The 24512-nt window shown below is 40.2% G+C and overlaps 2 protein-coding genes across 2 annotated transcripts; both read right to left on the bottom strand.

The window, feature by feature from the left end:
• Positions 1–40: 40 nt before the first annotated feature.
• bpnt2 (3'(2'), 5'-bisphosphate nucleotidase 2) lies at positions 41–12169 on the bottom strand. The gene is made up of 8 exons (XM_085439006.1): positions 11888–12169; positions 8648–8720; positions 8231–8377; positions 7896–8055; positions 6070–6165; positions 4816–4977; positions 4378–4512; positions 41–3986 (listed from the first exon to the last, which is right to left on the bottom strand). Exons 1-8 carry the CDS (start codon positions 12028–12030, stop codon positions 3841–3843), a joined length of 1062 nt encoding a protein of 353 aa, XP_085295132.1. The 5' UTR covers positions 12031–12169; the 3' UTR covers positions 41–3840.
• A 1053-nt stretch (positions 12170–13222) lies between these two features.
• dars2 (aspartyl-tRNA synthetase 2, mitochondrial) lies at positions 13223–24280 on the bottom strand. Its single transcript, XM_085438475.1, has 17 exons — positions 23610–24280; positions 23116–23215; positions 22470–22533; positions 22276–22377; positions 21750–21845; positions 21552–21675; positions 21323–21369; positions 21006–21112; positions 19019–19088; positions 17193–17372; positions 16955–17062; positions 16754–16816; positions 16435–16587; positions 16125–16343; positions 15927–16037; positions 15747–15822; positions 13223–14305 (listed from the first exon to the last, which is right to left on the bottom strand). Exons 1-17 carry the CDS (start codon positions 23782–23784, stop codon positions 14121–14123), a joined length of 1980 nt encoding a protein of 659 aa, XP_085294601.1. The 5' UTR covers positions 23785–24280; the 3' UTR covers positions 13223–14120.
• Between the last annotated feature and the right edge of the window lie 232 nt (positions 24281–24512).

Raw genomic sequence — 24512 nt, 5'->3', positions numbered from 1 at the left:
TGTCTGCTACAGTAATATCAAAGACTACGCAGCCCATTCCTTCATGCACACATATGCTTTATTGAGAATTCACAGCAAAAGAATGATTAATCACTCACAGAGCAAACCACCTGACAGTAACCCTCACTCCATAGCCTTTAAATAGCACACCAACTTTCATTAATTGCTTCTGATTTAGTTGTCCACTACCCTTTCATGTAAAAAGCCCCAGACGACACTGGAATAAATATGCCACCCAGCTTCCAAATTCAAAGAAACAGTTTATTATTATTGCCCTTATGTGCTGGTTAGAGGCAGAGTGAGTGGTCAGGTTAACCACACAACTGATTTGACCTCTGTATGGCTGGAACCAGAACGATTTAAACAGGTGTCAGAGTCCTATAGAAGACACAGTATTTAAAACCAGTAAACTGAAGTGACTATCAACTCATTGCTACCCCACTCCAATAATAAGTCATTTGTTATTAGTTTTATTTTGAATAAAATGTGAATCCCCTGTCCGAACCAAATGCAAATTGAGCCTACTCTTGTTAGAAAGGCAGGGACAGCCAGATAACCACACAGAATAAAACAAAACAAATTCAAGATGAGTAGGCTCTGTCTATATTGTATTCAAATTCCCACCCCTGGTCGGAAGTGTGAACACTGGTTTACATGCATTTCATCTGAAGCATTGCAGCTGAATACGTCACATCAGAATGGAAGGACTCTGGTAAATTTCCAAAAGTTACACGATTTGGTAACATTTGGTCAACTGATTATCGTTTCTAAAAGTGTCCGACAGGAGCAGGACATTGCGACTACTAAAGCACCCACTGTGCTCAAGGCTTAAGGAACTGAATACACCATTTAAGCAAAAGTTACAGGTGTCTATGAGCATGGTAGCCCTGTTTAATGTCTAATAATTGTATCCTACAGATTCACTGTAGATTGATTTTCCTAATGAAAACCTGCTGCCTACAAGTGTGTGAGGAGAAGGCAACAAAGGTCTGTAACTGACTTCTATCTTAATAATATTTTCTCATATTTTTCTTATTTAATTCAAAACTTTTCTTGTAGAACCAACAAACTAATGGATATAGCATCACTTGAAGACATTTTCACACATGAAGCTCCAGGGTTTTCTGGTTCCAAACAAACAACATATCATCACAACTGGTTCACATTCAGTCAAGGCCAAGATATCTGGGAATTTACTTTCCATTTTCTAACCATTTGGGAAGGGAAAAAGATTTAACGCTTGAGTAAATTTAAAAAATAAAAATAAAATAAAAAAATCTACTGCAGACTTTATGCAGAAAAAATCTTCACCTCAGAAAATCAGCTCAGGATATTTTCCACAGTTGTACGTTCTTATATGTAGCACACATGTGTTCTTGTGTTAAAATGACTTTAGATTTCTTGCAGCTCCTTATGGAGCCACCAGCTTAGAAAACAGTTCTCACACAAAAGCACAAAGTAAGGCAATGTACAGCACTCACAAAAACACAAACACAAAGAAACATTACCCAAGTACTTGAAAAGTCTCTAATCCCTCTTAAACTGCCTACAGAGAATGACGCTTGGTATATCAACCGATGTTAGCATAGAAACATTCATTGACAGTCTAGTGTAGTGCAGATCAAACACACTCAAATCAGGTACAATGGAAATTTGTCACACTGTATATTTTACACTTAGCAAACCCAACATCTAACAGCCTTCAAACAGCTGCAGTACCATCAGTCTGTAACAGACCAATCCCACCATTGAACTTTTGGAACAACCAAAAAGGTCCCAAGTCAAACTAAAGGAACAGGTCACTCACAAGCTCAAGACACATCCTTGACTTCGTATTTCGCTGGGATTTTTCACAATGTAGCATTATTTCACAGTGAAACAGTCCAGCTTCAGGGGTTATAGAAATATCAGACAGACGGTACAGAAAGATTTCAGAGCAGTAAGCAGGAAGAGGTTCAACATTTTCAGTATGATGAAGTACTAAGAGAATTAAAAGGCTAATCAAAATTCAAAACCATGCACATGGAGTCAGTGTACAGTTTAGCATCCACCAAATCTGGCACCGGCATTTCAGCAGTTTTTCCCGTCAATTAATTTTCCAAGTGTGTAGACTGCACAGTAGCAGAAATTGTTTTCAAACTGGAGACAATATACATCAGTCCATCTCAGGTTGTTTTACATACATCTGTGAAATACATTTCTCTATGAAAGGTTTTTTAGAAAACTTACATTTAGCTGATGGCAACATGACACCACTGAAACACACGATTGATTTTCTTGTGACGTTCTGCTTTTAAATTGATGTCAATGATTTTGACTGAGCTTATGTGGTGGGACTTATACACTGCTCTCGGCAGAGGTGAGATCCCCTTGCTGTATAATCTGTAGTCTTTAGCTTTGATGTTCTGCTCATGTATGTAAAACGGTGGAGGCGACGCTGTGTGAAGTAGCTGAGAAGGTGCTGACTGACGTCACGCTAAGTCTGACTCATGGATTTGCAGGAATCTGAAGAGGAATGCAGAAATATAGGAACTTTTGCATTATTTTAGCTGATTAAAGCTCCCATCACTGAAAGAGAAAGGAAGGACATCATGTGGTGTGGGAAAAAGTCCCTTTACTGTACACATTTAAAAATAATAATCCAATTTAAATCTGGTATGGTTGTTCAATCTTGCAGTCATATCAGACTCCCATACTCTCTGGGAGTTCATATTTGGACTTCACAGAGAGCAAACATCACAACCTGTGTCGAAACGACCAAACCTTCATGCAGCTCTCAGGATGAATAGAAACAGGCCGTGAGTCACAACTCGCAGACTAAAAAGCAGCTTTCAGTGTCCAAGCCCAAAGGTGGTCTATCAGGTCAGGAGCATGCTACATCATCAATTTGTATTTGTCCCAGGATCAGACCGCAAATAGCCTTTTGATTTTTATAGGAGTAGAAGCAGACATTTTGGACTACATCTTGTGAACTACATGTGCTGACTGACTCGTGACTGAATATATTTTACAGTGTAGCTGAGATAGGCTGCAGCCCTCCCACGACCCTGACAAGGATAAGCGGAAGAGGATGGGTGTATATATTACAAGAGACCCTGGACTACAGTTTGATAGACCTGCAGCTCAAGTGTGATCAAGAACAGCAAAGTAAACTATTACACCAAGTGAACTGTGATGTGTTCATATAACATAGGGTAGTTAACCCCATATTACAGTGGAAGTTTATGATATGAAGACATATGGAGTGTATTTGCCCAGTCTCAAATAATACTACTATGGTACTATTAGTAGTACTACTACTACTACTACTACTACTAATAATAATAATAATAATAATGAGGGGGATTACTCAATCTTGATGAGTATTCTAGTGTGCTTGCCTGTAACATGTTCTTTTCTTATTCTTGTTTTCTCTTCTGATTGTTGTGATAAAGACGATGAACACCAGAGATGTCCCTCTGTGGGTTTTGTTGCAGTGTTCAGTGTTGTGCTCCTCAGTTTGGGGGGTGGGGGGTTGTTTTCCACTGTATGTCCTTGTATGCAAGTTCCTGACAAAAGGAAGACATGTCGGTTCTCCACGCTGCAAGAAAGTATGCTTTCAGAGGAGTGAGTATTCAGAGCCATTGTGCCAGCTGTTGCAGTTTCCAGTCATAGCCAATTTGGCTCCACAGTCCTGCTCTTTTGTCCATGCTGGTAATTGTGACTCCAGTGCAACTTGATGGTAGATGTTTGGTGTCCCATGATGATGAAATCATGCAGGCCTGATTATGTTTCCAGCCCACTCTTGCTGGCTGCTGTGTCACCCTAATCAAACCACCTATGGCCCTGTCTCCGTGTGTTTCACTGCTTGTCATTGTCTGTGTTACCTCGTAGTCTTTTCAGTAAGGCCTCGTGATCTATACCTACACTGGCCACCAGTCCTCCTTCATTTTCTGGAGCTCCTCTGTAGTCGATGTTCTCTCCCTTTAGAGTTGTCATTTGGCCCCCTACAATCACAGTGATTACATGATTGAAATGGTCATTGGACAACAATACAGCTGCATTTAGTATTTCATTTCTTTTGAAGTATCTGTTTAGGTGTAGTTAAGCCAACATGCAGCCTAAGGTAATAACTGTTACTTTCATTAAGGAGGCTGCATGATTGGTTCAGTTTGCTGTTTGGATTGTCCAAAATATTATGGACAGTTATATAAAAATAGGATAATGTATTAAATCTTTTCAAATGAAACTGGAACCAGAAGCTTCTTGACGAGGACTCGTGCTTATTGTGTAGTGATCTTTTTAGCCTCGTCTGAGACGTACCATCTCACAATGCTCTTGTTAATTTAATGAAGTGGGAAAACAGGACAGGCTGGAAAAAAATCTTTGCTACGTTACCCAGTTCAGTCAGTAGTGCAGCACCAGCACAGATGTCCCACTTCTTAATAACGGTGGTGTGGACGTAAACATCTGCCTCCTCTGTAAGGCTTGTCTCACTTGAATGTGTGTCCAGCAGTGACAGGACTTTGTATCCTGAGAAAGACAGAAATATTAAACCATGTTAGCATCCTCATCCGCCATAGCTGAGGTATGACATCTTGTACTAATGTTTGAAAGCAGGAAAAAAGGAAAATTTTTAAAATTTAAAAACATTAGAAAAAAAAAGCAACAATAAAAACACACTGTGCAGTGTATTTTCTTAAATTATAGAAACTAACTAACTGACTGCAACACAAAGTCTTTGTGTGAATGGAAAATGGATTTGAAAACTAGACATTTAAGTGCAATTAAAGCCTTTGACTTTTAAATATTAAATAAATGTAAGGGACCACTCACCTGCTCCACCTGCTTCTATGATTGTTGTGCTGTTTCCAAAAGCATTCCGAATACGATTTTTAACTTTTCCAGAGTGAGAACGTGATACTATCACTTTCTTAGGGCTGGCGTTGTAGGATGAGCGGCGATTCACATTTGATCCATGACCTACGACCGCCCAGGCTGAAGGAATGATGAAAAGTACACAGAGAGACGGAAGAAGCTGTAAATGTCTCTTTTTCAGAGAGAGAAAAAGTCTTTTACAGTTAAAATAAATGAATAAATGTTTGCAAAAAACCCCAAATACATTTAAAGCAATTTGGCCCAAAGTTACACATGTTTTTTTGTATATGTTCAACTTTTCCAAGTGATTGACAAATGCCAATATGCAGGTGTGTGCAGTGTAATAGTGGCGCTCTGAATACAAATAAACACAATAAGTCTTCTGGATTATTTTGGCTTTAAAATGGTGTATACTGCTCATTGCATTAGCAGCTGGTGAATGTTTAGAACATAAAGAGGGAGATCTGTTTTTAGGAGCTGAGACACGAGGCTTCAAAATGCAGAGCAAGAAGCTTTTTTTTTTTTTTTTTTTAAACGTACAATGTATGCACAAAGTGTATCGGGTGTTCGGTGCCTCACAGCAAAATAGCCAAACTATTAACGAAGGTGACGCCTCACAGACATCCATCAGATAGAGCTGCCTGTGCCTTCAACTGTCAGTCCAAGCAGCCATGCCCCTAATAACAGTAGTCCTTAAGAAAATCCAGAGGTAAGTTGTAAACATATTCAACCCTGTACAGCTGCTGAAGTGAGAAATATCCACTGACAGCACAACAGGTTTTTATACCAGCCTATTAAAAATTCTTTATGGCCAAATTGGGCATTGTAACAGGGAAGTCTACAGAGAATGTGATACTTTTAGAGCCAGCCTCTATTGGCCAAGCTCCAAAGGAAGAGGAACGAATGGTTTCCGGCACTTGACATTTGATTAACTGTGTAGCACCAGAATTTGCTGCTTCTGCACCGTAACACAGCAATTGTGACGCAGTTGTGCTTTACAGTTTACTTATTTACCAAGATGACTTCCCAAATGGGAAGACCAATAACTTAGAAAAAGAAAACGCCCCTGAAAACTCACCAAGTGATGGGCTTGGCCAATCACCCAAGAAGCTGACTTCGCTCAACAATGACCTTATATTATTGGACTGGATGTGTAACAATAAAATGTGGAGCCTTGTTTAATGTGAAAGCGGTTGAAGCACTTAACCTTACCAGTGAAGCCAGCAAATGGCTGGTGTACAACTCCAATCACAGGTTTACCATCTACAGCCACACACACCATGGTGGTCACATATTTCACCAGATTCTCTGTGGACAGATGAGCAAAGAGGCAGAAGGCAGAATGAGGATAAGACAGAAACGGATAAAAAGACATCTTAATCTAGAATAAAATGCATGAATCACAACAATAATTTATGCTGTTGTTAAAACCCAAAGTTTCCCGTGGCAGTTTAAATGTTTAAGCTTGATATACAAGCGTTTGAAAATGACTCTCTCTGGCTTTACTTTTTCCACAGAAATGTTCCTTAATAACACAGTTATGGATCCCAGCACAATACAAGTATCACTTTCATATTACATTTGCATGGCACTGAAAGCCTTTCCGCAGCCTCACATGCTACTTCTTAAGAAATCAACATGCTTCAGTTTAGAACACGTCACTGTGGCCGGTGGAAACGTTGGACGTCGGCGACTCATTGTCAGTCACCTAAATCAACTAATCATCTCTAAACACACTTCTGCTTTAATTACCGCCCACTGCACGCTTTTCAAGCGTACAGCAACCAGCATACTAATTTTAAACTAAAGTAGGTCATGTGCACAGCCTGTCACCCACAGAGACTCAGTATGCGCATACATAAGGACACGTTCACAGAGTCAGTCTCACAAATACACATCAGCACCCAGTGTGTTCCTCCATCTGGGAGGCTGCCAACGAAACAGGCCAACATTTAAACTGTTACCCGGGTACATCATGAGAAAGAATGCTAATGACATGATATATTTTACAAATAAATTATTATTCAATTTTAATCTCATTTTAATATAAATTAATAATTTATATTAAACCGAGAATGCAGCGGAGTTTCTCCTGCTCTATATTAATAAAGAGGTCAATTGTTGTTATATAACACTGTTTTATATAACAATACTGACTGTAAAGACATTTTATCAGGATATATTTTTCTTTATTTAACAAATAATGAGCTTTAGAATAAACCAAAACATCTCAGTTGTGCAATTCTGAGCATGTTCAATGGCCTTGTGTCGAGGAAACAAACAGATCTTTACTGAACTTGTGTAACTGGATTTCTTTTAATCAATTTCCAACAAATGATTTTATACAGTATTGTGCAAAAGACTTGAGCAATCCCTTATTTATTTGTCTTATGTTCTCTTGTCCACACCATGCCAAAATACACCACGTTTCCATCTAACAGCACTTTCAGAATCACCTTTTTGGTGCAGAAATACTATTTAATGCCTATGAAAATATATTTATTATTTTTGCAGATTCAATTCAAGAAATGGGAATTAATTACATGTTTTCGAGACAGGGTTACTGCACCGAGCGCTCCAATTACCATGGACTACTGTTGCCTTCCCCCTCCACATCTTCTCGAGCCTTTCTCTCAGTATTTCTCGAGCGTCTCGTGTTCCTTCTTCCTGATGTTGCTGTCATTAAGTATTGCTACATCTATCACTACAGCCGTCTTCCTCTGCTTGTCCACCACTACTATGTCCGGTCGGTTAGCCAATCCGTATCTGGAAGTCCCACAGGATCTTAGCTCGGCCATGCTCAACCACCCATTTTGAATAGAATAAACAGACACACACAAACCCTCTATAGTCTATTCTATCTTTTGTTTTGAAAATGGTAGATTTGACATCATCAAACATCATACACAAAATAAGAAAAACCTCACTGAGAGCACACAAGCTGCCACACTATTAGTTGAATATACCATTCTCCTGTGGAACTTCAAATATGACATCAGTATGAGATGAGGCTGGCTGAGCGTCAGTGATATGCACACCTGTGTATTCCTGTGTCGCGTCTAGGGGATCGATCCACACAGTAATGCTCTCGACTGGAATGTCACTGCTCCCCTTAAACTTCTCACTTATTGCACCTGGAATGTTCTGGCTCCATTGTATTGAATTATCCTCCATGTTGTCGTGTTCTTCACTGTTCACCTAAAAACAAACACACAGAGAGGGAGATTAGTCCCAGTTTGTGATTTAGCTCCCAGATTTGTGGAGCCGCTTATAAATGAGAGCCCTCACCTGCCAACAAATACAAGGCAAGATAATTTGTGTTTTCCCAGGAGATTTCAAGGCAGCATGCAGAAGTAAAGAAATCTGGGCTCACCGTAACTTCAGGGAATGTGTTCTTCAGTAGGTAAAACATCTTTCTGTGAGACTGCAGGTCGCCCATAGTGAGTGGATCGTTAGCTCCTTCCTTTGTTTTGCCCTTTGATTTCTCCTGCAGGACATTTTCTTCACGCACCTGCTTTACCTAGAGAGATTTACAAAGCTCACATTTTCACCAGCTAATGATGGCTGTGTGTGGCTTACTTTTCTCTATAAATTCATTCATTATCCAGTTTATTCTACACTTTGCAGATGGTTTGCTTGATATCTGTGAAGGAGTCGTTTAGAAAGGTTTTTTTCTTTTGAAACATAAAAACATCAATATTTAACTACAATCAGAGATTGACACAAATTTGTCAGTGGCAAGAAATTTTATTTTCAGTCATATGGGGCTTAAATAAAATTGAACTCTTACCTCTTTGCCACCTAGTTCTGCTGCCTCCATTGAGACAGCCAACAGGTCCCTCAAGTCCACTGTTCTTCTCTGCCTGCATGGATAAATGGACAAAACAAGAATCGTTAGCTTCCCAATGAACTTTTCCTCACAGCTAACCTGCTGAAACTGTATGAGCCTTATCAGGTTTTATATGATGCTAGAATTTCAAACTCAATAATATTTAGTAGTACTTTTGATACTATGGGGAAAGCTTTGAGCTCATCTTGAAGTAATAGCAGTAATGACAAGTACGTCATTTCTTGACAAAGTAAACTTGTTAACTTTTATCAAATTTTCCCAGTTACACGTTAGTTTTACTCAGCTACGTATTTAGGATCACGTTTGGAGGTTTTAATCATTTCATTACAGATCATGACAGTAAATTATATTTTAGAACCTACTAATAAACAAAGGGTACAGCAAACAATACAATACCTAACACATCCAAATAATTTAATTATTATAAAAGAGCAGCACTATGAAAATATTAAAAATGAACTTTGGATAAAGTGAGCTTATGCCAAAATAAAAACAACTGAAAAAAAAAGAAGAAAAAAGTTCACACTGCTCTGCCTCAGTCGCAGCTCTTCAGGCCTCAAACAGTCTGATTTGACTGCTCCGTTCTGGATTTCACTCTTTGGTCCTCCACACAGCGAGCATTGTGTCCACTCTGCCACAGCTCAATATGCAAACCATTCAGCCTGCAATATTTATTGATCTTTTATCCAACTACAGTCTGGTAGCCATTACCTTAATGACAATGATTAATGTTGCTATTGGGTGATCGCTAATAAAAATTCACACGCACATTTCTGGTAACTATTTAATAATTCAATGTTGTTGAAATGGGAGCTTGAATGACCTCTGACATTCCGTCATTTTCAGTCCAGTATTTGAACCTGATCATTGTGAGATGAATATATTTCTTTCTTAAACCACTTAACACTGACATATAAATCATTCACACATAAAAAAGGCATCCAGCTCAAGTGATGAGCCAGCGTTCTGCCTACACATGAAAGACAACTTAGCAAAGAGCCAATTTTAAGTTCTATTTAAGCACTTTATTAGCAGCAGTATAATAAAGTTTACTCCAATTTCTTTAGTTGAAGTTACAAAAATACCCAAGATAACAGGTTGAAAGGCATCGGATAATAAAATGCTTATCAGCTTTTAGCTGAAAACTTGGACTATCTCTGCATGGTACGAAGTGCATCCTTAGCAAAATAATGTTGAGGAATCTAAACAAGTAGAGGACAAAAGAAAAAGTGGGCCTAAAAAATAAAGATAAGCAGTATCTTAAACTCTTTCATTTTTCAGCATGAAAAAGATCCCAAAGACTCTGCAAACGTAGTAAAAGAGTACCCGGATAGAAAAATGGACAAATGAACATCATCAATCATGGATTGGCATCCTTAGAGCTGGGACTTAAACATTATTGACTCAGGGTGGGATGATTTTGACAAGAGAACGGAACAAAACGCAGCCAACATCCAAAGAACTTTGAATGTCCTTCGACTACTTAAAGAAATTATAGGAAAGATTACCTAAGAGAGTTCAGCCTTTCAAACTTCTTGAAATTACACAAACACGTTTGTGTTGTATGCTTGAATGTTTCAATAAATTGCTGCAGCTATTTAACATTTTTTTAGTAAGAAATGAAGGCTGGATCAAGACTTTTGCACAGTACTGAATGTTATTCTTCATTTGCTGGCTGGTCTTGTCAATAAAGAACTAGAAAAGGGATGACATAGCTTCATCTTAGCCTTGTGATTATAGGTGTGGGTATTTAGCCAAAGATTTGGAGATTTTAAAATGGGCTGAGGCAGTGTTTAGTTTCAAACAGTGTCACAGAACTACATCAAGGCTAGTCCTAGGCATTTTTTAAACAAAACATACCAGTGCTATCACAGTATTCACAAAACCCACACTGATTACAACCCTCTTAACTAAAGCCAGTTCTCTCTCTCTATTTTTTTTCCCCTAAACTACACAGAGTCGTTTAGAAAGGCATATTCATTCTGCAGGACAACAAAGCCAACTGCACAGGCAAAATCATTCAGAGTCAAGTTCAGAACAAAGAGCCCTGCCACATGTTGCATGTTCCTCACAAAGCCCTGCATCATAGTGGGGCTGCATGAAGTGACAGCCTTGAGAAGAACTAAATCCATTGAAACTGTGGCAAGTTATTTCCTTAACTTATTGAAAAATAAAGACACTTATACTTTAATTTTACTGCCTGAAACTGTCAAGTGTTACATGTAAATGTAAGAGTGATATGAGCCTGTGTTTCAGATTACCTGGTGACAGTGAGGTACCAACTGCTATCTGTTCTCAGAGTGGATGTTAGTGAGCTCTCCCTGTATGCTGCCAACGGGGAAGACCAACCAGATTAACCTGTCACATATGTGCACCTTCTTCATTCTGACCAGATTTCAGCTCAACCATGAAGATTAACATCAGAGTTTGAGTTACAATTACATCAATAAATCTGAGATCATCTGCCAGAAGGTGTTAATAGGTTCCTTTCTAAGAAACCTTACAGGTAGTTTCTTTGTGAGGGAACGGTACATAAAACCACTGACACCTGCAGATGCCATGTATGATGTATTGTGCACGGTGCAGACATGTGATGGGTTAATCTGGTTGGACTGCCCCGCTGGCAGCATACCAGGAGCGGACTAACATCCGCTCCGAGTACAGATAGTATAAAGCAGGGGTCCCCAATCCCAGTCCGCGAGGGCCGGTGTCCCTGCAGGTTTTAGATCTCACCCTGGGTCAACACACCTGAATCACATGATAAGTTCATTACCAAGCCTCTGGAGAACTTCAAGACATGTTGAGAAGGTAATTTATCCATTTAAATCAGCTGTGATGGATCAAGGACACATCTAAAACCTGCAGGGACACCGGCCCTCGTGGACTGGGATTGGGCACCCCTGGTATAAAGTGTATGCTGCAGTTGTAGGGCTCACTAACAGCAGATCCCATAAAAATGTGTGCAAATAAGAACGTCAGGGAGAGAAATTACGAACACGCATCAGCACAGTTCTTTGGCGTCATACTGTCACCAGATAAACTCGCGCGCTTCATCTATTAACAAAGAATTGTGTCAGCTGACAAGAAAATAAATGCATTTTAGAGACATGTACATGAGAATAAAACCACAGACAGACACTCTACGAGCAGTGACAAGTTTTATCACGTTTTACCACTTACTGTGTTGAGAGGGGAGTCTGGGACCTGAAGGCAGCCAGGCGGCTGGAGATGACCCCGGAATACAGGTGGTAGATGACACCGACTCCAAGGAGACAGAACACCGCCACACCGAGCGGTGACAACCGGATACCCATCGGAGCCATGGCTACACGGAGAGCCTTTTCGGGTTTTTTAGCCGGAAAATGATTACTCAAATCCAAAATAAAAGCACATAAGTGCTTACAGGAGCTAGCTGACGTGGCTGTCCCCCGCCGCCAGTCACGAAAACCTAGATCCGCGTTGCCTCACAACTGCCAGCTAATCTTCTGATAAACACGTCGACTGTGCTAAAACAAAGCTAGGAAACAAGCTGTCAAATAACCCAACACACTGGCTATTTTTTAGCAGCTGACTAGCCGTTTAGCATCGTCCGACATGTCTGAGAGAATTCACCCAAAAACGAGGCCACCGCTCCCGTTTAGAACGACATTCCGATTCTTGGACAGCTCCCCCGCTCCTGGTTCTCGCTGTTAACTAACTGAAACGAGCCAAGTGTTCACAGCAGAACAAACACACCTCTGTTCACTCATTTTCCCTATGCACCTACAGATGTCGCGACTGCTCACTTCCCTTCCGGGTTATTGCTGCTTTCGTCACTGCTGTCAGTTCTTCTGCGTCTTGACTTTTTATTTTTTAAAATTGCCGTTAAACTTCCAGATAGCACTTATTTTTATTACTACTAAAATTCTTCCATTTAGAAAAAATACATTAGGATGATTAAAAAAAACTTACTATAGCCAATAAATATTAGATAAGCTTTGGAAACCGATCTTTACCTAACAAAAAATCATATTTTGTCACAAAACTGTTCATGATTTATGAAAATTATTAGTTTTTAATATTTTTACTAAAATTGGGTTCTTTTTATCGTAATGCTATCCTAATTTGACTTCTTATGCATATTAGCGAGTTATAAATGCATAATATTGACTTTGCAAGCATATAGCTTTTAGGCTTGCAAAGTCTCTAATAAGTGACTTCCTTATTTCTTTTCTTTTTTAGGAGAAACTGGTTCCCTTTCTAGTTAAAGGTGAATGACATGCACTAAAAACAATATCTTCAGTAGACAAATTCACAAGTTTTATGTAACACTACACATACTGTGCACTGACAGTGACGGATGCGCCTACAGTATGTGCAAACCTCCCGTTTATTTTAATAAACGAATGAAAAAATAAACATGTTTATTATTTATCTATACTAATTTATTTTACGAATCCAGATTACTATCAAAGTTGGCTAGTTGCTAGATTTATGTGGCCACAGAACAGTTTCCACTTTGCCTCAGTCAATTTTATTAACACAGCAGTGCTTTTGGATCATATTCCTATATGGCTTCTTCTTTGCTTTAATCAGTATATTTTGGTGTTCACAGTTCTGGGATTACTCCCGAGTCCATGCACTAATCACACACACAAATTTCAGCCTAATTGTTGCGCACAGAGATTTCTCCAGATTCTGGTATATTATGCACCAATATGAAATTTTTTTTTCAGTCATCACAATTTTACATTGAGGAAATGATTCTGAAATCATTCTATAATTTGTAAACAGTGTTCTTCCGACTGGTGAACCTCTATCCCATTCTTACTTCTAAGAAACAGATTCACTAAGATGCTCTCATTATTGTTTCTGACCTGTTAGTTGTATCTAGCGACCATCAAATTCAAACTGAGCTAATATTTCCCATGAAATGATACACGTACTGAGACTAAAATATGGGTTTACGTCATTTTCAAATCATTGCTTGCTGTTTTTATTTACATTACACAGAAGATGTATGAAGATCATCATGAAAATCATAAGTGAGAATCTCTGACTTTTGGATTTTAAAGTTCTGCACATGCTGAAATTGAACTTCTTGGCATCAAAAACAATGACATTATAGATTTATTATTATTTCATATAATGCCTCATTTGAACATGTACACCAAACCACCCCATAATAAGCAGCTGTACAGAATCAGTAAAAAGATATAAATATCTAAAAAACTTGATACGAAGGACCACAAACATAGAGGGACGGCAGCATCAATGCAGCCACAAGTATCTCTTGTCTCTGTTGTTTTGCCATCTGGCACAGATCTTACAGCCTCAAAGTCTTTTTGCTGTCTGCTGATAGTCTGCACATCTCCTCAGCCTCACCAGACCTGGGACTACACAGACATCCTTCGATGTCTGTGGTTCTTCTTAATCACTTTCCCTCTCTTCCTTGCTCTGTTGGCATTTTAACAGAAATGTGGTAACACTTCAGGTCCTCTTCAGACACCAAGTCGGGTGCACGGCTCATGAGGTCATGACCGCGGAATGACTTGGGGAAGGCGATTACGTCGCGGATGCTGGGAGCTCCGACTATTATTGAGACCAGTCGATCCAAACCTAGAAAAGGATAAAGAAATAAAGAGACAACTTGATCAATATACTGTTCAATATTGCACAATTTACTCTGAATTCACTGTTCAATTGTCCATGCAGGCTTCGCAATACATGCATTTTATACTAAGGACCTGGCAGAAAAAAGCTTGATCGTGTTCAGTCGAATGGTACAGACAGATACAGCTGAAATGGGCTAATAGTAAGAGTCAGACAAGTTCAGCACTGCTGCGCATTTGTCAAGTCACATCTTCCAAACCCAAATCATTTTGCACAATAACTGACTTGCTCACAGTTACTGAAACTCCATTCAGACCCGGTGCTGCTCTGCTCTGAACATCTTATTCAGGTGTCACTGTGTGCCAGCTAATGACACAAACAGTGACAGTGTTGCCACCCTGTGGTCAAACCAGAAAGTACAGCTTTCAACTTTATCATTTCTATTCACACACTTCACACAAAACAAATACCAAACAAAGAACCACAAGACTCACAAACTACAGAGCAGTTTGGATTGTGTCTCTGCAGCATGTCTTTTGTCCTGTGTCCCTCCCCTCACCTCCAACCAGTCACAGCAGATGACCGCCCCTCCCTGAGCTTGGTTCTGCTAGATGTGTCTTCCTGTTAAAAAGGAGCTTTTCCTTCCCTCTGTCACCAAGTGCTTGCTCAAAGGACATTTCAAGATTGTTGGGTTCTCTCTGTATTATTTTTTAGAGAGTATTTACAATATTAGGTGCCTTAAGGTGCCTGATGCTGGGATATGGCACAAAATATATAATAACAAAATTGGACCCCCCCCCCCAAAAAAAAACAAACACACACAGTTACTCCAGCCTTAAATTATTCATTCACAAACTCGGATGCACAAATTGACCAGAAATTTTAATAAAAGTACCATCCAACTGTAAGTGTCTCTCTTTCTCTGTTCAGCGTACCAAAATGTTAACTCTAAGTTTGAACAACAAACATTCTGAGAAATCTCATACAGTTATGAGCTAAAACATAAAAATCCCACAAATGAATTATAAACTGATCCATCCTTATTGTCTTGGTCCAGCACTGTAAATAATTATGTGGACTTTAGCTGCTGGCGTTGTAGCACGAGACAGTGGTTTGTGGGCTGAAGAATGACCTGCCTAATGAATGGCATGGGAACACTAATAATTACCCAGTTAGTGCTATAGTGGGGATTTATATACAACTAATGGAGAAACATGTGTAACTAAAATCAAGCATGTTGCCATGGATATGTGTTAGTGCTAAGAGCAATTCAAGAAAATACACTGATCTCTTTTCAGTGGTTAGGGAAACTGGACCGCCTACAAACAGTATTTAGAGTGAAAGCAATGATATCAGGTTGATACCGTGTGGTTAGTAAAAACCCAGTGTATGCACACATGTAAGTCATATACGAGCTCAGTGATAAATCGAGCAGAGTTGAGCTCACCCAGAGCAATGCCTCCATGAGGCGGCGCTCCTGAATCCAAGGCCTCGAGGAGGTGGGAGAGAAGTCCGGGGTCCTCCTGAAACACAAAAACAGTTGGAAACAGTTAGTGTTAACACTGAAACGTCCCACTCTTTCATAAGTGAAAGACTGAACTGCACCAAGATGGAGGAAGCCACTGACCTTAAGGACATTCTTCAGTACATAAAACTGCTCTGAGGCTTTGTGGATGCGAATGGAGCCTCCTCCGATCTCACAGCCATTTAACACCAGGTCATAGTGCTGACCACGAACCTGTGAAATACAGAATTTACAAACAGACGATACATCCTGCATTTTTCTACATAATTAAAAATAACTAATAAAGTACTACACGAGTACCTTATGTGGATCAGTATAGAGTAACCGTGTGTCCTCTGGCACTGGTGCAGTAAATGGATGATGAGCTGATTCCAGCTCCTCTGGATCATCTTCTTTGGGCAAGAAGAGAGGAAAGTCCACGACCCACAGGAAGTGGAAGGCTGAGGGGTCACGCACGACCACACCATGAGACTCCAGGAGCTTTGCACACTGCAGGCGAAGATGACCCAGCAATGGGCACTGAGAGCAGAAAAGAGAGTCAGATGAAGGGAGCGTTTGTATCAGCTCTGTGCTTCTTTGTTTGACAGCCGACTCAAACCAAGCCTCTTACAACAGTGTGGTGGGAGCCTGCTGCAATCAGAAGCAGGTCTCCTGGCTTGGCTTCAGTCCACTTCAGCAGCTCGTCTGTGACAGACGAAGACAGCAGCTTCTTCAGGGGAGACTTCAATGTCCCGTCTGCTCTGACCAGCACCAGGCTCAGCTCCTTAACGCACGAGGAGAAAACACAACTTGTGACTTTCTACTAGTGTTTGTAACACACAAGTGTTTGTAACACACAAGTGTTTGTAACACACAAGTGTTTGTAACACACAAGTGTTTATCTCAGAACAACATGAGGCGTAAAAGAAAGAAAAGGATAAGAGACCTACCTGTCCAAACTGAGTCTTGGCTATTTGTTTCAGTTCTTCCAAATCCTTCCCAGTGAAAAGTTTCTGTTACAAGAAAGAAAACATAATGTGAGACACACAAATTCACATATGAGAGTTGTCAGCTTCTCTTGTGGCACAAAAACACATCTTCTGTTCTACATTTTCAGCATTCTCTGCCACAGGAAATGGTTCTGTTCTTACTGCTCCACTGGGGACACAGACGGCCCGAACGGAGCCTCCTGGTTGGCCAAGAGCTGATTGGAGGAATTCAATTTCCGTGGAAAGGAAGATCTGACTGAGGTCTATTAGCTGCACAAATAGACAAATAAAATAAAAAAATCATATAATTCACTCATGTTGTACATTAAACAAAAGAGTAAAAGATGTAGCATGTTCAGTAAGGACATAGTTTCAGTTAGGACCCCAAGAAATCAAACACCTTCATGTTGAATCTGGTGTCGGGTTTGTCCACACCGTAGTCCCTCATGGCCTCTTCATATGTCAGAGTTTGGAAAGGAGCCTTAAGAGGACCACGTTCTGCAGGCCAAGAGTACTGCAGCAAACCCTCCACCAGTGACATGATACCTGCCTGGTCCACAAAAGACATCTCTATGTCCACCTGGGAGAAACGACAAGAGGATTTTCAGAATTCAGACAACATGACATGATCCAACATGTCACATGTATGTGACAACAGGCCGGTCTATGGGCCAGACTAATCGGACTATATGTACTCAGATTACAGGAGAGACACATGGTACTCACACAATCCTGAATTGAAATCTGTGATAAAATATCACAGGAGCAAAGATGGCACCAGTATGTGTTTGCAAATCTTATTTTGGTGCAAAATCAGCAAACCTTTTAAATTACGCACATCATTGTTTGCAATGTTTTCACTCACAGCTGTAAAAGAATTCCAGCAGCAGCAGGATCCAAACAAAAAAGAGCTTTGGAATCAACTTGAAACATCGAGACAGGCTCGATCAAGATTTACAGTAAATTATATTGTGTGCTTTACATCTGGGAAGTGAGCTGCCATGTAAAAAGTACAGTTTAATTATTCTGTATTAGTTTTTTTAATTCGTCCTTTAAGTACTTTATTATTACATTTCTTAGCATTTTAAATTATTATTTTTTAGCAGTTTTATGCAACAGTGGGGTGATAAAATATCAAATCTTAGCAGTACCTTTATATATAACTTTTGTGGATTTAAAAAAAAATCCATAATGCTTAGGCTCAGCAGAGGACAAAAATATCCAATTTGTCACAGTAGTTTGAGAAGGAGAATCCTGGACTACATGCACGAACGGCACGCAATTAGATTTGAAGCATAACATTTTGATACAGGTTAGGATTCCTGTTTTTCACACAAGTGGCCTGGATTCAACACCCAGTATGCTCACCTGTACTTCAGGCAGGTGAGCTACACTACACAGTTTAATTAGCTGTTGAATGCACCAGTCAGCTGATAAAATATTAAAACTAACAGGTGGTCTACACACACAAGTGGTACGAAATCGCCCATATGGAAAAGATATATATATAAATCTTATAAAGTTTGTATCTGTCTTGTGTGAAACTTGTATGAAAAGCATATAAGTGTGAAAACAGATATAAGATCCCTTGAAAAATTATATAATGAAACTTGTATGTTTTGGATACTTACTAAAACAATGTATGAAAGTAATGCGAAAGTGGCCACTTTCATGAGTAAATCATGTAAGCCTTATATGATTTAATCACATATAAGTTTTTACTATTTCTTTTCCGTATGGGCGGGTTTGAAGTCAGACATTTTATTTCAGAAACTGAACAAACTTCTAGTGGTTAAGATTCCAGATTTTCCCACAGGCAGCTGAGGTTTGACTCCCAGTATAGGAAAGGGCAGTTTAATCATATACTCAAAGCTAACAGGACATCAGTCGTTTTCTCTTTTTCACGAATCTGTCATTTGTTTTGATTTGTTGCTCATACCGCAGTTGGCTCTGAGCTCTGGATAGCTTTTGCAACTTCTCCTGTTAGTTTTTTTTTTTTTTTAAATGTCCATGTTCAGCTGTGTCTGTGAGTGTGCACACAACTATTTGCCTGCACTGCTGCGCGTGTGCTGCATATGTCACACATGCATGAAGAGGACTACTTGTAAACAGATATATGGGAGGTTGGCCAGCAATTTCAAATATCTCATGTCTGAAACAGACTGAAAAATGTATTTTTCTTTTTTTAAACTGTGGCGCTTCAAACTTGTGTGTATTCCATCTCACCTGGGTGAATTCAGGCTGCCTGTCTGGTTTGGAGCCTTCGTCTCTGTAGCACCGGGCTATCTGAAAGTACCTGCCACAGAGGAGACAGAAGACAGAGGTTGTTGGCCATTAACAGCAGGTTCTGACTCTAACGTGGTGGACTTCTAAAAATTCTGTTATGTGTGCAAAGCTGTCAGCAGTGGAAATCAGTCAGGTCTAAGTGCTTTATTTCAGTATGGGAGTGCAATCATCCTTTGGTTCTTCTCCCCGGTATATAGGCAGTGACATAAGATTAATACCCCTAGGCTTTTTTCTCTTTTATCCAAGTACATGTTTCACACACAGAGTACGAATCTCCAGTATTTGCTCCATGCCTAGTCATCACATTTTAGGCTGGTATAGCAAACTTGCTTTAACCTCCTAGGACCTGGCGTCCACATATGTGGACATCATATTTTGGGTTATTTAGAACAAAATACTCAATTTTGCTCTACAAGGGCCTGATATCCACTTACGAGGACATTATACTGCTACTGTTCTATCGAATTTTAAACGAATATCCTCATATGTGGCTCTCATTTTTCTTAGAAACAAAAATCAGGTTAAAAAACAAAACAACAACTGGTAATTGTTTGTTTTTACATTCATCAGGTCCCAATCAGCCCAAATATCAAAGAGAAATTAAAAACGCATGCCATGAAAGAGTTTGGGTCTTAGGAGGTTAAAATGGTTTCTTATTAGCTGATGGTGGTCAGAAGTTTGCAGACGCTCATCGTGAACATAAACGTGACAGTAATTTTAAATAACCTCTTTGAACTGTTTTTTCCCAGGGTGGAATGATACACGTGCTTTATGTACAGCATACATCTTTAATAACAAATATAACTTGACTATTATTTCTCTAATGTCCCTTACAATGCTTTGCCTCGACGAGACGCTTTGAGTAGCCGTCAACAAGCTTGTGGCATAATTCTCGATGGATATTTGACCACCACTTCTTGGTAGAATTTTTAGAGTTCATTTAAATTGGTTGGTTTCCTGGTCCCAGCCTTTATGTGTAACCAACAAATTTTCAACTAGGTTGAGGTTGCAGTATTGGGAAGACCGTTTCAACTGTCCAGCTGTGGATTTGTTGAAAAATTTGGAAGTAGTCCTCCTATATTATTCTCTCTATTTTGGGCAATTTACCCATATCACTGGTGGCAAAACATCCCCAAAGCTTGATGCTACCACCACCATGCTTGACGGTTGGTATGGTCCTCTTAGATTTGAAAGTCTCATCTTAATCCTCCAAACATACCCCTTGTAATTGTGGCCTAATAGCTCAATCTTTGTCTCGTCCAACCATAAAACCTCTTCACTTTCTGGGTCAGCACCCTCTCAGTCCATGTAATATAAAACTTGTTTCACTTGGGAAAGTGGCACTAATGTTCAAGTTCATGGCAGTCTTAAGCCCTGTGCTTCCTGGGTTGTTTCCTGAATAACCTAATCAATTTCCTCTCCTCTGAGGGAGAAATTGGTCTTCTTCCAGACAATCCAAACAATTTGCATTTACATGCAGTTGTTTGAATTTATTATCTTGCAGTATTCAGTTGTTTAGAAAGGTCTCCAACAGACCTTCCCAGTTTGTATACATCTACAGGTCTCCTTCCAAGACCTTAAGTGAGTTCTTTCCCCATTCTTGAGTGCTGGTCAGTCCAATGAATGCTGTCAAAAAATCATTTTTATACTGGCAAAAAGGGCAAAATCATGATCACTAACCAGTAGTTAAAAGACACTGTAGAACCTTGTACATACATACATTAAAGACGCATGTATGTACATCATCATTAAAAGCCCCAAATTACCATGACATTCATGCTCCCGACGAGTGGATGAAAACTTCTGACCAGAACTGTATGCTCACTATTCGTTCCCTTTTAACTCTGTTTTCGATCTGGACCAGTGCAGCGTTTAAAAACAACAAACATCTTTCTGTTAAATAGCAGATTGTGGAGCCTGCACCCACCTGTCTACACCAGCCACCATGAGAAGCTGCTTAAACTGCTGTGGACTCTGGGGTAAAGAGTAAAATAATCCTGGCTCTCTGGAGGGAACCACAAACTCTTTGGCTCCCTAAAACACAAACACTCATTAAGTTCATTAAAATATCAGATATGAAACCATAACATGTAAGCCAAATTATGTTTTTGCTGTTATATTTATATTTAATAGAACCAAAGAATTTTTTAGAAACTGTTCTTATAGACCATTAAAGGTGGATTGTTGTGCAAGTTTCTGCTCTTTAACCTGGTAAACATGTAAAAATGTCTACAAATGTCTTACCCCTGGTGTCCTTTTGAACAGAGTGGGAGTTTCCACATCCACAAAGCCTATTCATTACAGCAAAACAACAACAACAGCAAAAAGCATATGAAAATCAGAGCTTGCTACAGCAAGAACAGATTAGTTCCTGCACCTGGTTTCCTCTTACAGGCAACAACATCAGTGACAGTCCTGTGACCTTTTATGTCTGGGCAAATTAAAGACAGAACACAAACATGGCTGTCCATACCGTGCACATTACAGAGATACTCCCTCATCTTCATCACCAGCTGGGATCTCAGTCTTAGGTTCTTCTGCATCTGTGATGACCTCAGGTCCAGGTAGCGATACTGCATCCGCAATGACTCAGACTTCTGGTGAGTAAAAAAAATTTTTATTATTACAGCGTGCTCAATAGTCCACGTCCATGTAACGTTAAGTTACTTACTTTGACAAAGTCTTTTATCTCAAACGGCAGCTTCTGGCACACATTGAAGACCTCCACATTCTCTGCCAAGACTTCGATCTCTCCTGTCGGCATCTCCTGGTTTAAACACACGATTCAAAACAGAATTAGGCGACTAATCACCAAAAGTCTCATTATATTGCTACAGAAAGCAATTTAAGATTGATGAAATGGTATCAATTCACCAGATTATTTAGGACAGACAGTCACTCCTTGGAAAAGAAAGTTTCTGATCCCTGTCCTTTACTATGTTCATTAAAGGACAGAACATTATTATGCTATTTGATAAATATAGTGAAACATATTGATGAGAGAGTGTTGGTACTTTTTTTCCCCTTCCACGTTTAAAACCAGGCACTCAGTATATTAAGCACAGTGTGACTGGATGCTGTAGTAATTAGGATTCCTGGCCCATGTGGGTTAAACTCAAAGTACAGGAACTAGACTTTCCTCACCACCCCCTGCAGGTGGGTGGTGTTTCACTGCACCTTCAGAAGCATGTACAGACCTTGTTCTCCTGCCCCACTGGTCGGTTCCTGACTGTTCCTGTAACCTTGATGACAGACTCGGGCGTCAGATTGCACAACGTGGCTTTCAAAGTACTTGGAGACTTAAAACAGAGGAAACAAACTATTTAGTTCTGTATTTTACAGCACAGCGTTCATTGGTAATGTTAGTGTATTTTGTTGTTTTCTTCCATACTTCCTGAGGAATTAGAATTTGTGTCAAGCCGCTGAAGTCTCGCAGGATGACGAACAGGTCCTGCCTGTAGGGGGCAGAGACACATACTGTTTCTCAAATTTATATGAGACCCTTTGAAGAATGATGAAAGAACTTTTTTTAAGATGGTCTTAGTTCTCTTGGCTTTCTTGAGATCTTTCAGAGTTTTACTTAAATTTTTTTTGGCCTTTTTCTGCTTGTACTCGATAGAGTACAGTGAAGAGTGACGGAGAGAGAGGGGAACACGTGTGGCAAAGGGTTGCGGGTCGGATTCAAACCTGTGCTGGCCACTCTCAGACATACGGCCTGCTCATCCCAGTGAGCTAAACCAGCACCCAGAGGTTTTCTTAAGACGTTTGCTGCTTTTTCACTCATTTCCAGTCCAGTCCTTGCACCTGACCATTTTCAGCTGGTTGTCATGAAGCCATTCTTAAGCAAGGGAAACGGGGAGAAAAGGCTGGGGAACGCCAAATTACACAAGAACCGGCAAAGGTCTTATAGAGCGATTAACCCAAATTGGACACTTTCGGTTTTGGAGGTCAGGAGAGAGGTACAACAGTGGGTTACTACAGCCATCTGTAAAACACACTGGGGGCTCAGTCATATCAATCAACCAGTGGCTGACTACCTGAGATACTGGACCCAGCCACACAGAGTGACTTTCTTCCCCGCATCATCTGATCGCAGTTCTCCACAGGTGTGACTCCTGAACGACAGACTGCTGGGACCTGATCGTAAGATGGATTTGGGACACAAGTCACAAGTTACACTTTGATACTCATTTTAAGTACTTACTGAAACTGAAGTGAATTTCTGCCGCATTAACAGATATGCAGAAATGTATAGAATTACAGTTTTTACAGAGACGGAAGAACAAATGTTTTACAAAATAATAAGTGTCCAAAAGTCTTAGATAATACAAGCAAACACGTCTCCTACAAAGTGGAAGATTCTAAAGGATTCTAATGAAACATGAATGATGTGGACAAGCTGGACTCAACTGAGAATCCTGTCCAATAACTACAAATGTAGACAGGCGAAGACCAGTAGAAGAAGTAGTGGCATTGGGCGCACGCACGTCACGTCAGTGTACAGGCTGGAGTACAGCCAGCTGATGAGTACCTGTGGAGGGCGGAGCAGCCCCGCAGAGTCCGTATGAGCAGCTCAGATGTCTGAGCTGAGGTCTCCACAGCAGCCGACCTTGACTGGGAGTCGAAGCTGAGCTCTGATACCAGACAGCATGAGTTCTGAGTCCTGTGAACACACTCCGCAGCACCAGCCTGCCTTTTGTTGCCATTTCTTTCAAAACACAGAGTGAAGCTCAGGCTGAGGAGAGCATGTTATTCAGAGCCGTGTCTGTCGCACTCCTCTCCCTCAGAGTAACAGGCTTGCAGAGTCCTTAAGGTTGTAATGTGAGCATTATGAAGCTCCACGGCAGTGAGAGCAGGTGAGCTGCCGTTACTCTTCCTGGATCCGGATAAGACTCGTGAGAAGTTTTCACGACTGCCTGCTCATGAGGATGGGCTGCTGTGCATCTGTTCAGTCTCATCCAGTCATGTGGCAATCGGCGCATTTTTACCGGACGTGACGTCACGTTGCTAGACGAGAACAGTCAACCTGCGACATGATCGATCTAACTCGCGAGGAAAAAGTCCACACGCTTTCAAGATTTCATCAATCTCCGATTCTTTTTCTAGAGACAACGCAACTTTTAGTTTAGTTTTTCAAGGATGTTATTTAGTCTGTTGCCAGATTATTTATACGCAGCATTAGAATTACAAAACCAACCCCAAGTTTGTTCTCTTCTTAACTCGTTAAATTTGTTTAAGAAAATAAACCACAGAAAACATATATTATAAAGAGTGGTGTCAAACTCGTGTCACATCGTGGGCCACACACAGCCCACTTATGATCGAGTGGGCTGTGTGCCGCATGACTGGATGAGACATGACAGCCCACTCGATCATAAGTGGGCTGTGTGTGCAGTGAAACTCCACAATAAATGTGTAAAATGACAGAAATTTG

The sequence above is a fragment of the Copadichromis virginalis genome, linkage group LG18 (assembly GCF_057382275.1).
Source record: "Copadichromis virginalis isolate Kocher_CV1m ecotype Utaka linkage group LG18, C_Virginalis_male_GT1.1, whole genome shotgun sequence".
NCBI classification, from domain to species: domain Eukaryota; kingdom Metazoa; phylum Chordata; class Actinopteri; order Cichliformes; family Cichlidae; genus Copadichromis; species Copadichromis virginalis.
The sequence above is the reverse complement of the archived record's forward strand: the minus strand, read 5'-3'. Positions and strand labels throughout refer to the sequence as shown.